Source organism: Ranitomeya imitator, chromosome 2 (assembly GCF_032444005.1).
Source record: "Ranitomeya imitator isolate aRanImi1 chromosome 2, aRanImi1.pri, whole genome shotgun sequence".
NCBI classification, from domain to species: Eukaryota; Metazoa; Chordata; class Amphibia; order Anura; family Dendrobatidae; genus Ranitomeya; species Ranitomeya imitator.
The window spans coordinates 125,150,301-125,166,032 of NC_091283.1; the positions used below are offsets into that span (position 1 = coordinate 125,150,301).

Here is a 15,732-nt window from a genome sequence, read left to right on the forward strand (position 1 = left end):
TTATCAGTAATAATCTTTAGTGATAGAAATTATTGCCTAGATTAGAGACGATGCATCAAGGAATAATCATGCGACAGTCGTTATTTCCCAATATGTGAATATTTACCTGGTTTATGGCTTCTGTCATACGCTGTAATTCAAGTCTGCTCATGATTTCATGGGGAACAGGACAGGACTGATGGATGCTTATTGCTTTGCGAGGATGGGTTAGCAGTTGGTCTTTTTTAGGTCTGTGATTTTTTGGTGGTTGGCGCAAATGTTTGATCTTCAAAGTGCAAAAAGACTGCAATGCTCGAGTCCGATTGCCTGGAGATTGTTTGTGAGCGGCTGTAAAAAAGGGACCAAAGACAGATGAGAACAGGGAACCACTACATGTAAGAACGGATGCAAAAATATCATTATATGATTCAGTTCACTACTATTTTTAAGATTCCTGTTTGCCATCAATGGATTAAATCTATTCTTGATAACATTCAAAGGATTAATACCAGTCAGATTAATGCAAGTGTACTGCACAGAATCTGTCAGTTCCCTAAACCGATTACACAGGACGATGTGGCACCGAAAACAATGACTTTTTTTTGCAATGCACAAAAGGTCATTTCACCCGATGAATGAGCATTTTGCTTCGTCATCAGCAACCTGTTTACAAAAAAAGATCATTGCGAAACGCGTATTCTTAACCCCTTCATGACCGGGGGATTTTTCGTTTTTCCGTGTTCGTTTTTCGCTCCCCTCCTTCCCAGAGCCATAACTTTTTTATTTTTCCGTCAATTTGGCCATGTGAGGGCTTATTTTTTGCGGGACGAGTTGTACTTTTGAACGACATCATTGGTTTTAGCATGTCGTGTACTAGAAAACGGGAAAAAAATTCCAAGTGCGGTGAAATTGCAAAAAAAGTGCAATCCCACATTGGTTTTTTGTTTGGCTTTTTTGCTAGGTTCACTAAATGCTAAAAATGACCTGACATTATGATTCTCCAGGTCAGTACGAGTTCATAGACACCAAACATGACTAGGTTATTTTTTATCTAAGTGGTGAAAAAAAATTCCAAACTTTGCTAAAAAAAAAAAAAAAAATTGCGCCATTTTCCGATACTCGTAGCGTCTCCATTTTTCGTGCTCTGGGGTCGGTTGAGGGCTTATTTTTTGCGTGCCGAGATGACGTTTTTAATGATAGCATTTCAGTGCAGATACGTTCTTTTGATCGCCCGTTATTGCATTTTAATGCAATGTCGCGGCGACCAAAAAAACGTAATTCTGGCGTTTCGAGTTTTTTTCCCGCTACGCTGTTTAGCGATCAGGTTAATACTTTTTTTTATTTGATAGATCGGGCGATTCTGAGCGCGGTGATACCAAATATGCGTAGATTTGATTTTTTTTTTATTGATTTATTTTGATTGGGGCGAAAGGGGGGTGATTTAAACTTTTATGTTTTTTTTATTTTTTTCACATTTTTTTAAACTTTTTTTTTTTACTTTTGCCATGCTTCAATAGCCTCCATGAGAGGCTAGAAGCAGGCACAACCCGATCGGCTCTGCTACATAGCAGCGATCTGCTGATCGCTGCTATGTAGCAGAATTGCACGTGTGCTGTGAGCGCCGACCACAGGGTGGCGCTCACAGCGACGGGCAATCAGTAACCATAGAGGTCTCAAGGACCTCTATGGTTACAATATACAAGCATCGCCGACCCCCGATCATGTGACGGGGGTCGGCGATGACGTCATTTCCGGCCGCCCGGCCGGAAGCGGTAGTTAAATGCCGCTGTCTGCGTTTGACAGCGGCATTTAACTGGTTAATAGGTGCGGGCAGATCGCGATTCTGCCCGCGCCTATTACGGGCACATGTCAGCTGTTCAAAACAGCTGACATGTCCCGGCTTTGGTGCGGGCTCACCGCAGAGCCCTGCATCAAAGCAGGGGAGCCGGCATCGGACGGTATAGTACGTCCGATGCCGGTAAGGGGTTAAAGGGAACATGTCACCCCGTTTTTTCAGTAAGAGATAAAAATACCGTTAAATAGGGCCTGAGCTGTGCTTTACAATAAGGTATTTTTTGTCCCCCGATTCCCTACCTATGCTGCCGAAATACCTTACAAAAGTGTCCTTTTTCGCCTGTCAATCAGGCTGGTCAGGTCAGATGGGCGTGGTCACAGCGCTGTTTCTCCCCCACATCTTGCTTAAGTTCCCGTTGGTGGCGTAGTGCTTCTCGCATGCGCAAGTGCCGAATGCACTGCGCAGCTGTAGAAAAAGAGCGCGCTCGCCGCTATTCAGCGGTTTCTCGGTGGGGGCGGCCATCTTCCTGAGGCCGCGCGTGCACAGATGGAGTCTCCTGCCTCCTGCTGAAGCCCCGGGAAGCAGGAGACTCCATCTGTGCACGCGCGGCCTCAGGAAGATGGCCGCCCCCACCGAGAAACCGCTGAATAGCGGCGAGCGCGCTCTTTTTCTACAGCTGCGCAGTGCATTCGGCACTTGCGCATGCGAGAAGCACTACGCCACCAACGGGAACTTAAGCAAGATGTGGGGGAGAAACAGCGCTGTGACCACGCCCATCTGACCTGACCAGCCTGATTGACAGGCGAAAAAGGACACTTTTGTAAGGTATTTCGGCAGCATAGGTAGGGAATCAGGGGACAAAAAATACCCTATTGTAAAGCACAGCTCAGGCCCTATTTAACGGTATTTTTATCTCCTACTGAAAAAACGGGGTGACAGGTTCCCTTTAAGAACACTCATTCACAATTATCAATATAAATACAGCTTAAGTCCTGGACAACCAATAATTTAGCTCACAAATCTCTCCGAAAAATACAATTCGAAGTTTGTGAACACACCCTAACACAATGAGTTATCTAAGAATATTTGCCCATGGTGTCTTTTTCCATCTGAAATCCACCAGAAAAAGCGTCACGGGAGAGCCTCATAAAACAAACATAGTCAAAACAATGTTGCTGTGCAGATGTCCTGTCTTATGCCATGTCTGTCATGTTTGGAAACCCTGAAGAGGTTAAAAAAATTGACATGCTCCTCTTTTGTAAGGCTTCCTGGCAGAATCTGCCAGCTCTCTATACTTCACAGTGCAGAGTGAGAGCTGCCGGTGGGGTGGTGCCACTTTAGGAGAATGACCGCCAGCGTTTCCGGAAGTGGATTCTGCTAAGAAAAATAGGTGCTGCGCTGGGGTGTCAATGATATTCAATACCTAGGTTTGGGTTTATTGTTGACATGAAAGCTAAAATTAATGTGACCTATATTACAATCTTATCAAGTCTAAAACAAATTCTCCAAATAAAAATAAAAGTTCATGGTTTATAAATTCTTCAAGTGAACCACAGTAACATATCCAGTATAAAGCAGAACTGTTACTTATAAATAAAGGGCGTGGAAATGTAAGTAAACCCTGCAGCAATACATAGTACATCATTCACTAAAAAATGTTCTAGAAAATATAAAACTGACATTAATACTGAAGCAATAATAAATTCCAAAATTGCCCAATGTCACAATGAATGTATAGTCTAGACCAGACATGGGCAAACTACAGTACAGACAAAGGGCTGAAAGCAGTGGTGTACTACACCGGTGCCAGCGCCTGGCGTTTTGATTTCAACAATCTGCATTTTCGGGATGGGGATAACTTCCTGATGGCTGAGGGGTTTGGCTGCTGTCTCGATAAGCAAAACAAATGGAGTGGAGGTCAATCATGTGCTCTGCCTCGCTATCCATTCTTACGCGAGTGCGGAGACCAGCAGAACACTACACTTGCCTATCTTCGGCAGTCCCATTAAGAATGAATGGAGCGGCAGTGCGCATAATCGATCACTTCTTTAGAACCCCAGGTCTTGGGATCAGTGAGGATCCTAGGGGTCAGACTCCCAGCTATCGGAGAGTTATTCCCTATTCTAAGGTTAGGAGATAACCTACAAACTTTAGAATACCTCTTCAGATGTCACTCTACACTATGTAACAAGGTCGCTTTATGACAGGACTGTGAAGTCGGTAAGGCTACTTTCACATTTCCGTCTTTTCAGATCCGTCACAATCCGTTGATTTTTGAGTATGCAGGATCCTGCCAAAAAATTAGCAGGATCCTGCATTTTTCCATTGACTTGTATTAGCGACGGATGGCCATCCGTTTCATCCGTCGTGCACTGGATCCGTCGTAAAATAGTGGTCCATCGTGCAGAGAAAACGTTAATTGTAACGTTTTTGTGCAAGTCGGAAAATCGTTCAGCGACGCATCCTGCGATGCCCATCGTCGGCTACAATGGAAGCCTATGGACGCAGGATCCGTCGCTGACCGTCACACACATGAATCCAGCGACGTATCCAGTTTTTCCCTGCTGAGCATGCCCAGAAGGATTTTCTAGTCCGGGAAAAAGTCTCAGTCTCTCTCTCTCTCTCTCAATTCCCGGAATTTCTGTGTGACGGATCCGTCATTACACTGGATCCGTCGCACATGTTTTTACCTATTTTCATGACGTCAATCGATACGTCATTTTGCTGGACCCCAGAAAACGGAAGTGTGAAAGTAGTCTAAGCCAAAGCTCAGACTCCGATCCCACAGCCCTGGTCACTACTGATCATGTACATAAAGTGCAGCACAGATTCATCTCAACTAAAACCCTGATCCTTAGATCAGGAACAGAACAGGTATTAATAGGACAGTTCAGAATTTTCCCAAATTATTATGAAAACATTGACACCACATCCTGCATTGTACTACTGTACCCAATGTATTGTATATTTTAGGAGTTGGTCCATTTTATACCAACTTCACCAAAATGGGACATCGACTCCACAGCCCTGGTTTGCAATGTATTCTATTTCATACCCAGTCCTCGGAGGAGGTCCTAGGGACTGCTACAAGCTTGTGTTATAAATCCTTTTCCAGCAAGTATAGACTTTCAGTATATGTACATACCCTATTATGTGCTTGCTTGAATCAGCATCATTGTAACATGTATTAAAAAAAAATCATAGACTAAAATGCAAATTATATTACAAGAGAAGAGAGTTCTGCTTATTAGGCCTTAATGTGCTAGAGCTATCGACCCCCATTAAAACCTTTATTTACAGTATTGTTTTATCTTATTAAATTGACTATTAACACCTTAATGCACCTTGCTTCATGCTAGTCTAAGAATAAAAATATTTTAATTATGCTGTTGAACGTATTAAACAGGAGCATCCTCCGTTGACGTAAAAACAATTAAGAGGTAATCAAGGCTGCATCTAAGTGCGTAAAACGGTAAGACAAAGCCCTGGGAACAATGGTGAAAGCATCAGGACTGCCTAAAATAAACAGATGCTATTGCACTTGGAAATTGAAGATTACCATAGTAATTGATTTAGCTCCACTTTAACTCTGTTTAAAAAATTAAATAAAACATTTAAGACAAAAGCCAAGATGTAGCATGAAAGAAGCACTAGGTAATACGTTGTTACATGAAGTAAGAAGAAAGTATTCTATGCCGTCACTGGCCAGTATGAATATTTGTTAATAATTTTCAAATATGAAAATAATAGCGCGCTATTAACAAAATAATCCAGCTTGTCACTTTTCAGTGGGACAATTCAGTGATTTTCCACAAAGCAAACATTATTATTTTATTTCACCACACACATTTCTATCTTTGAGAATCGATTCTCAACAGGTATTATGTACAATCATACTAAAGGTAACCTGACGGTACATTTTTACATACAGAATTAAAGGCTGGATAGGCGCTTGCCAACATAAACTATGTCTTTTTTGTAGAGGCCCAATGTGACAGGCATGAAAGCTAGTGTATAAGGCCTCTTTCACACTTCCGTTTTAACAATCTGCACAGGATCCGTCAAAATGTTGAAATGACGGATCCTGTGCAGATTGTAAAAAAGGGGTGCACTGGGCCCGTTTTTCTGATGGACCCATCGAGGCTATGTGCACCTGTTGTGTATGCGTCTTCGCAGCTGTTTTCCACTGCAAAAACGCATACACAACACAACCCAAGTTAAAAATAATTTAAAAAAAAAAAAAAAAAAAAAAAATCGGAATATTCGTACCTTCCGGCATCCCACGCAGCGTTACCAATGCTCACGATGATCCCGGCAGCTAGCGTTCCCAGTAATGCCTTGCGTGCAATGACCTCTGATGACATAGTGGTCTCGCGAGACCGCGACATCATCGGGTCGTTTCGCAATGCATTACTGGGAACGCTAGCTGCCGGGATCATCGTGAGCATTGGTAACGCTGCGCGGGATGCTGGAAGGTAAGAATATTGCGATTTATTTTTTTCTCCGCCCGACGGATAACAATTTTCCGACGGATGCAGTGCACGACGGATGAAACGGATGGCCATCCGTCACAATCCGTCGCTAATACAAGTCTATGGGAAAAAACAAGATAAACATTTGCTGGATCCTGTTTTTTCAAAAATCGACGGATTTCAACGGGAGCTCAAAGACGGAAGTGTGAAAGAAGCCTAAGCCGTATATAAATCAGACAGGTAGTGCACTGGAACTGCTTCTTCCAAGAGCACAGACATGGCCCAAGTACACTTAATGTCCGATCTGCAGATGATTTCTCAATCAGATCTAAAAAAAAAAGTTTTATGTGTAGGGAGAACCAGTACCTATATAGCCATACCACTTCTTGCATATACAAAAACGCAAAAATGTGCCGACAGTGATGAACTAATGAACTCTAAAACTAGGAACATATGATAAAAGCAAGCACAATATTATCTCACTACTTATTAATCTGCAAGATTTTCTGAATATTCCTAAAAAACAGGCTGCAGAGAACACAGGATTTAATCTTCTGGTAATTTCTTGCATTTTCGTTCATATTCAAACCTGTGTATTTTCAGAAAAACGGATATCATACTGACCAATGTAAGTGATGGGGCTAGGATCATGAGCATTATTCTATACAGACAATGTCCACATGAGGGAAAAAAATGCAGTATGTACTAGTAGTCTCTTCCATTGTTTAGATGAGTCTAACAACAGAACTCCAAGGCTGAGCTCACTGGTATGAGTCATGGCAGAAATCAGCTGACATGTGCCAGAAGATGCGGGCTCATATCAAAGTGGGAGACCAGAAAATGCGCTGTACATGTACGACGCATGTCGTGAAGGGGTCAATAATAAAGACCATCATTTATAAACTGCATTTTGTGTCTACTTGGGTTATCGTTGTCTAATATTTACATTTGATGATCTGAAAAACATTTAAGTGTGACAAACATGTAAACAGATTAGGAAGTCAGGAAGGGGTCAAACACTTTTTCACACAACTGTATATCACCTACTGGCAGGTGATAGGCTGGGGAAGCAGATCTCTGCAGGACAGAGTGGATATAAATTCCTGGCCGCACCGCCCTATGATTCACAAACAGCAGAGCTGGAAGAGAAGTACCGAGCAGCTCAGAGCGATGGTCAGGTACTGAGTGGAGCAGAGCGAATCGCACGGTGAGTGGGGCGGTGCTTACAGGGCCGCGAGTGTAATCAGGTGACTCCACCCTCCATTCCTCACATGAACTTAGGTTCCAGTAGCTCAGTCTCCAGCTTCCTGTATTGACGTATGCCCGTTTTCTCTCACCGGTTATCGACCCGGCTTGCCTTCTCATTTATCCTGTTCTCTCTACTCTTTACATTGCCTACCAACTGTCACGTAATGACCAGGGACACCTAACCTATCTCTCGAACTCGGGGCGCCCTAAGCTATCCCTGTCCCCCAGATGATGAAGACACCGGGGTCTCGTACCTTGCTATGCTCCCTTCTTAACCCTTATCTGTTCCCTCCCTCAACCCGGGTGGTGTAAGGACGAAGTTTATTGGAAAACACTAACTAGACAGACAGAAGTTAACAGACAGGGATGAAAGAAAACTACAATCATACAAATACACTCACAAAACAACAGAGTGAGAAACAGGGAAGGAAAAGGATGGGGAAATGTAAAAGGATAAGGATAAACATGCAAACCAAATCCACGCAGAAATCTCCTGAAAACTTCTCCAACCGCCAACTCCAAAACACTGAAATTCTCCTTCAACTCCAAACCAGCAAGCAGTACGGCTATCACTGGCAACTCCCACGTGCCAGTGGTGAGCATACAGTACAGACCAAAAGTTTGGACACACCTTCTCATTTAAAGATTTTTCTGTATTTTCATGACTATGAAAATTGTACATTCACACTGAAGGCATCAAAACTATGAATTAACACATGTGGAATTATATACTTAACAAAAAAGTGTGAAACAACTGAAATTAGAAGAGACTTGTTTGGGCTAAACAACCCAAGGAATGGACATTAGACCAGTGGAAATCTGTGCTTTGGTCTGATGAGTCCAAATTTGAGATCTTTGGTTCCAACCACCGTGTCTTTGTGCGACGCAGAAAACGTGAACGTATGGACTCTACATGCCTGGTTCCCACCGTGAAGCATGGAGGCGGAGGTGTGATGGTGTGGGGGTGCTTTGCTGGTGACACTGTTGGGGATTTATTCAAAATTGAAGGCATACTGAACCAGCATGGCTACCACAGCATCTTTCAGCGGTATGCTATTCCATCCGCTTTGTGTTTAGTTGGACCATCATTTATTTTTCAACAGGACAATGACCCCAAACACACCTCCAGGCTGTGTAAGGGCCATTTGACCAAGAAGGAGAGTGATGGGGTGCTACGCCAGATGACCTGGCCTCCACAGTCACCAGACCTGAACCCAATCTGGATGGTTTGGGGTGAGCTGGACTGCAGAGTGAAGGCAAAAGGGCCAACAAGTGCTAAGCATCTCTGGGAACTCCTTCAAGATTGTTGGAAGACCATTCTGGTGAGTATAAGCCGAGATTTTCAGCCCATATTTTTGGGCTGAAAGTCCCCTCTCGGCTTATACTCGAGTCATACCCAGGGGTCGGCAGGGGAGGGGAAGCGGGGGGCTGTCTAATACTAACCTGCTCCTGGCGTGGTCCCTACAGGTCCCTGGCTCCCCGGCGCCCCAGCTTCTTCCTGTACTGAGCAGTCACATGGTACCGCTTATTACAGTAATGAATATGCTGCTCCACCTCCCATACGGGTGGAGCCGCATATTCATTACTGTAATGAGCGGTAACGGTGACCGCTCAGTACAGGATGAAGCTGGGGCACCGCGGGGAAGCAGGGACTGCACCGCGTCAGGAGCAGGTAAGTATAACGGGGAGGGGAGTGCTGCGCTGCGCGATATTCACCTGCTCCTCGTTCTAACCGCCGCTCCGTCTTAAGCGTCTTCTGCAGTGACGCTCAGGTCAGAGGGCACGGTGACGTGGTTAGTGCACGCCTTCTGCCTAAACATCAGTGCAGAAGATGCTGAAGATGGAGCGGCACCGGAACGAAGTCAGGTGAATATTTCAAGGGCCGGGGGCCTGAGCGACGGAGAGGTGAGAATGTGATTTTTTTTTTTATCGCAGCAACAGCAAATGGGGCAAGTGTCTGTATGGAGCATCTTATAGGGCCATAATCAAGGTTTGTGCAGCATTATATGGGGCAAGTGTCTGTATGGAGCATCTTATGGGGCCATAATCAAGGTTTGTGCAGCACTATATGGGGCAAGTGTCTGTATGGAGCATCTTATGGGGCCATAATCAACATTTGTGCAGCATTATATTGGGCAAATGTGGCTATGGAGCATCTTATGGGGCCATTATTAACCTTTATGCAGGATTATATGGGGCATATTTTAATATGGAGCATCTTATGGGGCCATCATAAACTTTATGGAGCATTATATGGGGCCCCTGATTCAATATGGATATTCAAAAACACAACCTACTGATGTCTCAATTAATTTTACTTTTATTGGTATATGTTTTTACTTTTGACATTTACCGGTAGCTGCTGCATTTCCCACCCTAGGCTTATACCCGAGTCATTAAGTTTTCCCAGTTTTTTGTGGCAAAATTAGGGGGGGTCGGCTTATGCTCGAGCATATACGGTACATATATATATATATATATATATATATATATATATATATATATATATATATATATATATATATATATATATATATATATATATAGAACACACACACAGATTATTGTATCACTCACCAGTTTTATGCTGTTGGTGAAATGAATTATTTGGCTGGAGATTCTCATCAAGAAGAGTCTTCATCCATTTCTCAATCAGGCCTTTTCCTGCAATGAATCCTCAAGGTCAGATAATTCAACAACTTATATTACACTGCAAAGCCATCAACCTGACAGAGCTATCTGTTCATTACAGGACAATTTCCATCAACACTCATAAGGGCAAGTTCACACAGGGCGTTTTTGCTAATGTTTTTGCTGCTTTTGTATGCTAATTTTCAGCTGCTTTTTACAGTACCAGCAAAGCTATGAGATTTCAGAAATCTCATGCACACACATTGGTTTTTTGTGTGATCAGTACTTTGCTGCGTTTTTTTTATATAGGTAATGTCACTTCTTTCAGCGGTTTTGCTGGGTTTTTTCAGCTATTGACTTGAATGGGTGTTGAAAAAACGCAGCAAAAACGCAGCGTCAGGTATCATTATTTGCTGCGTTTTTGCTGCTAAAAATTCAAGGACATTAGCATGGACAAAGAGAAAAAAAAAAAAGCACCAAATACACAACAAAGACGCACCTAAACTTGCGTTTTTCACGCAACTTCTTTCCTGTCAGGAAGATCAGGTTTTGCTGCAGAAAAAAAAAGCAGCAAAAACGCCCTGTGTGAACTTATCCAAAAACTAAACATGATGGCCCCGATTCATCATTTCAGGGCTTTTTAAGTCACTTTCCTTTTTTGCTTTGTGGTATTAATTGCCAAATTCAAGAAAATAGGTCATGCAATTCATGAATTTGGCACAACGCCAAAATATTATTTTTTTTCCTGTCTTGAAAACTTCTGGAATCGCTAAACTCTGCCCACAAAGCATACAACAAAAATAAAAAATAGGTGAGCACATATAAAACAGACTTCAATAAAGGTTTAAATAGAAGAATGAATTGATTACAAACAAAAAAAAGGCACAAAACATAAAACTAGACAAAAACAGGCACAAAGGTAATGATGAATGGAGGCCGATATATAGAACTAGATGGTGGCTCGATTCTAACGCATCGGGCCAAAGCTGGCGGCAGACGCGAGCGCATCGTAGGTCTACAGAAGATGAGAAAAGCAGGTTTTTTGTTTTTTTTATTATTTTTAACATTAGATCTTTTTACTATTGATGCTGCATAGGCAGCATCAATAGTAAAAACTTGGTCACACAGGGTTAATAGTGGCGGTAACGGAGTGAGTTACCCGCGGCATAACGCGGTCCGTTACTGCTGGCATTAACCCTGTGTGAACGGTGACTGGAGGGAAGTCTGGTGCGGGAGCTGACTGCGGGGAGTATGGAGCGGGCGCCGGGCACTGACTGCAGGGGAGTAGGGAGGGACTAATCGGACTGTGGCCGTCGCTGATTGGTCACGGCAGCCATGACAGGCAGCTGGCGAGACCAATCAGCGACTTGGATTTCCATGACAGACAGAGGCCGCGACCAATGAATATCCGTGACAGACAGAAGGACAGACAGAAAAACGGAAGTGACCCTTAGACAATTATATAGTAGATATCAGAATTGCAAATGTATTTTTACTTGGTCTTTTTACAAATGATCCAAAAGACTAAAGATGTGATGGAAATGAAGTTAGAATTTCCAAGATTCAAACTTTCTAATAGTCAGTGATCATTTGTGAAATCAGATGAATAGGGAATCCGGGTAGTGCAATTTTATTTTTTGGGCTATTTTTTTAATTTATTTATTTTTAACCCCTTTAACCACCAAGGCTGTTTGCACTTTCAAGACCAGGACAAATTTTACAATTTTGACCACTGTCTTGTTATGAGGGTAATAACTCTGGAACGAATTCCACTGATTCTGAGATTGTTTTTTGTGACATATTGTAGTTCATGATAGTGGTAAAATTTCTTCAATATTACTTTTCAAACTTTTACTTTTTATGCCCTTAACCCATTATCTACCAATGTCCTTTTTTAGGGACGCCTAATCTTTAGCTTCTAGCAAGTAAGATTTTATAATTTTAATAATTACGTCCAATTTTTTGTGTTGTGTTTGTAAAATGAATGTTTTCAAAATAGGAAATCATGTCATTGTCATTTTTAATTGAACATTGGGACGCCCTTTTCTGAAAAATCCGTACTTGTAAAAAATTTAATTTGGCAAGTAATGGGTTAACCCCTTAAGCCCCAAGGGTGGTTTGCACGTTAATGACCGGGCCAATTTTTACAATTCTGACCACTGTCCCTTTATGAGGTTACAACTCTGGAACGCTTCAATGGATCCCGGTGATTCTGGCATCGTTTTCTTGTGACATATTGTACTTCATGATAGTGGTAAAATTTCTTTGATATTACCTGCGTTTATTTTTGAAAAAAATGGAAATTTGGCGAAAATTTTGAAAATTTCGCAATTTTCCAACTTTGAATTTTTATGCCCTTAAATCACAGAGATATGTCACAAAAAATACTTAAGTAACATTTTCCACATGTCTACTTTACATCAGCACAATTTTGGAACCAACATTTTTTCTGTTAGGGAGTTATAAGGGTTAAAAGTTGACCAGCAATTTCTCATTTTACTGCACCCCTCAAGGTGCTCAAAACCACATTCAAGAAGTTTATTAACCCTTCAGGTGTTGTACAGGAATTTTTGGAATGTTTTAAAAAAAAAAAATGAACATTTAACTTTTTTTTCCACAAAAAAATTACTTCAGCTCCAATTTGTTTTATTTTACCAACGGTAACAGGAGAAAATGGACTCCAAAAGTTGTTGTACAATTTGTCCTGAGTACACCGATACCCCATATGTGGGGGTAAACCACTGTTTGGGCGCATGGCAGAGCTCGGAAGGGAAGGAGCGCCATTTGACTTTTCAATGCAAAATTGACTGGAATTGAGATGGGATGCCATGTTGCGTTTGGAGAGCCCCTGATGTGCCTAAACATTGAAACCCCCCACAAGTGACACCATTTTGAAAAGTAGACCCCCTAAGGATCTTATCTAGATGTGTGGTGAGCACTTTGACCAACCAACCAAGTGCTTCACAGAAGTTTATAATGTAGAGCCGTAAAAATAAAAAAAATCAAATTTTTTCAGAAAAATGAACTTTTCGCCCCCAATTTTTTATTTTCCCAAGGGTACCAGAAGAAATTGCACCCCAAAAATTGTTGTGCAATTTGTCCTGAGTACACTGATACCCCATATGTGGGGGGGGAACCACCGTTAGGGCGCATGGCAGAGCTCGAAAGGGAAGGAGCGCCATTTGGAATGCAGACTTAGATGGATTGGTCTGCAGGCGTCACATTGCATTTGCAGAGTCCCTGATGTACCTAAACAGTAGAAACACCTAACAAGTGACCCCATAGTGGAAACTAGACCCCCCAAGGAACTTATCTAGATGTGTTGTGAGAACTTTGAACCCCTAAGTGTTTCACTACAGTTTATAACACAGAGCCATGAAAATAAAAAATAATTTTTTTCCCACAAAAATGTTTTTTTAGTCCCCCAAATTTTTATTTTCCCAAGGGTAACAAGAGAAATTGAACCTCAAAAGTTGTTGTCCAATTTGTCCTGAGTACACTGATACCCCATATGTTGGGGTAAACCCCTGTTTTGGCGCACGGGAGAGCTCAGAAGGGGAGGAGCACTGTTTTACTTTTTCAACGCAGACTTGGCTGGAATTGAGATCGGACGCCATGTCGCGTTTGGAGAGCCCCTGATGTGCCTAAACAGTGGAAACCCCCAATTGGAACTGAAACCATAACCCAAACACACCCCTAACCCTAATCCCAACCACACCCCTAACCCCAACCACACCCCTAACCACCACCCTAACCACTCCCCTAACTCCAACACACACCTAACCCTAATCCCAACCGTAAATGTAATCCAAACCCTAACCCTAACTTTAGCCCCAACCAGGGCCGGACTGGGACTAAAATTCAGCCCTGGCATTTGAAGGTACACAGGCCCACGTGTCACATGGTGACTGTATAATATCTTTGTACACTTGTAGGTTACACGAAGTGAGGGGAGTGTAACACGACTATATACCATATAATTACAGCTGTATTCAGCATTACAGCTCAGTCCAATTTATGGCTTTTAGTTGCAGAACCAAGAAAAGCCGCTACTTTACCTACATAACTGGATCTCGTAGATAATGAAGGGATTGTGGAACCTCATTCTGATGTTCCATAAACTTTGCCTACAGCCACTTTTGGTTCCGCTGTGCAGCACGAGACCCGGTGACTCTGAAGAGCGGTGACATCAGTAACGTCACCGCTCTTCAGATATTCCGGGTCTTGCGCTGAGCTCGGCGACTGTGAAGAGCGGTATTGTTACTACTGTCACCGCTCTTCAGAATCGCTGGGTCTCGCCAGGTCTGGGCTAGTAGTGGGGTGTCTGATAGACACCTCTCTCCATTACTTACACCAGGGATTGATAGCAGTTGACATTACGCAGCTGACATCAACCCTAAAAATCATTACACATACCAGAATTAAATGCCGTGGCGGCTGGGAAAAGCAGTAGAGTTAGCGCTATTCCCAGGCGCCGGGTGCTAACTACAACTGTCATCATTCTTGCCTGGTCTCCCTGCGAAGCATATCTGCTGTATTTACATGCATTGATCTCAGGCCACTAAACGAGTGTGATCGACAATACTGAAGTCATTCGCTTGTTTCCCGGCCTCTTTACACCAACTGAGAAAGAATGATGGGGACAGAACAATCACAATTAGACCACTCTGTCCCCATACAGCATCATGTTATCAGCAGCAAATCTACAGTTTACACCGGCGATATGCTGCTGAGAACAAGGATTTCTGTTCCCACATAAACAATCCAATCACTCGATGAATAGGCAGCATTTTGCTTGTTTAGTATAATACACCCCATAGTCCTCCATATATTATAATGTGCACCTCAGTCCTCCATAAAGTATAGTGCACCTCAGTCCTCCATATAGTATAATACACTCCTCAGTCCTCCATATAGTATAATACACTCCTCAGTCCTCCATATAGTATAATACACTCCTCAGTCCTCCATATAGTATAATACACTCCTCAGTCCTCCATATAGTATAATACACTCCTCAGTCCTCCATATAGTATAATACACTCCTCATAGTCCTCCATATAGTATAATACACTCCTCATGGTCCTCCATATAGTATAATACAATGGAATGTAATACAGCCCCCCATAGAATGTAATACAGCCCCCCATAGAATATAATACAACCCCCATAGAATGTAATACAGTCCCCCCATAGAATGTAATGTAGCGCCCCCCAATAGCCCCACAATCCAGTTATCACTTATTGATATATTAAAAAAAAAAAAAAAACACACACAATCCTCACCTCCCCTTGTGCCCCGCGCTGCTCCTGGCTCTGGTCTCAGTGGCTGCAGTCTGTCCGGCACACAGCAGGTAGGCGATGATATGACGTTATCGCGCACCCGCAGTGTCAGAGGCAGAGAGAGGAATGATGGGAGAGGAAGCGTCAGCTGACGCTCTCTCCTCCATCATTGCATTCAACTGTACCGGCCTCAGACACCGGTATAGTTGAATGCGGCGGCGCTGGCAGGGGGGGGGGTGAATCGGCGCTGGCAGGGGAGTCGGCCCAGTGGCACAGCGTGCAGGGATTGAGCGGCCCACTATTGGCACCAGGCCTTCTGGCATT

General features: G+C 42.9%; 1 protein-coding gene across 2 annotated transcripts in view; it reads right to left on the reverse strand.

The window, feature by feature from the left end:
* The window catches only part of C2H8orf48 (chromosome 2 C8orf48 homolog), a 52,700-nt gene that overhangs the window by 2,392 nt on the left and 34,576 nt on the right, over positions 1–15,732 (reverse strand). For both annotated transcript variants that reach the window (XM_069747204.1, XM_069747203.1), the window contains exons 3-4: positions 10,072–10,158; positions 107–327 (exon numbers count right to left, since the gene is read on the reverse strand). In XM_069747204.1, the coding sequence (XP_069603305.1) occupies positions 107–327; positions 10,072–10,158 (308 nt within the window). The remainder of the gene's footprint in view (positions 1–106; positions 328–10,071; positions 10,159–15,732) is intronic.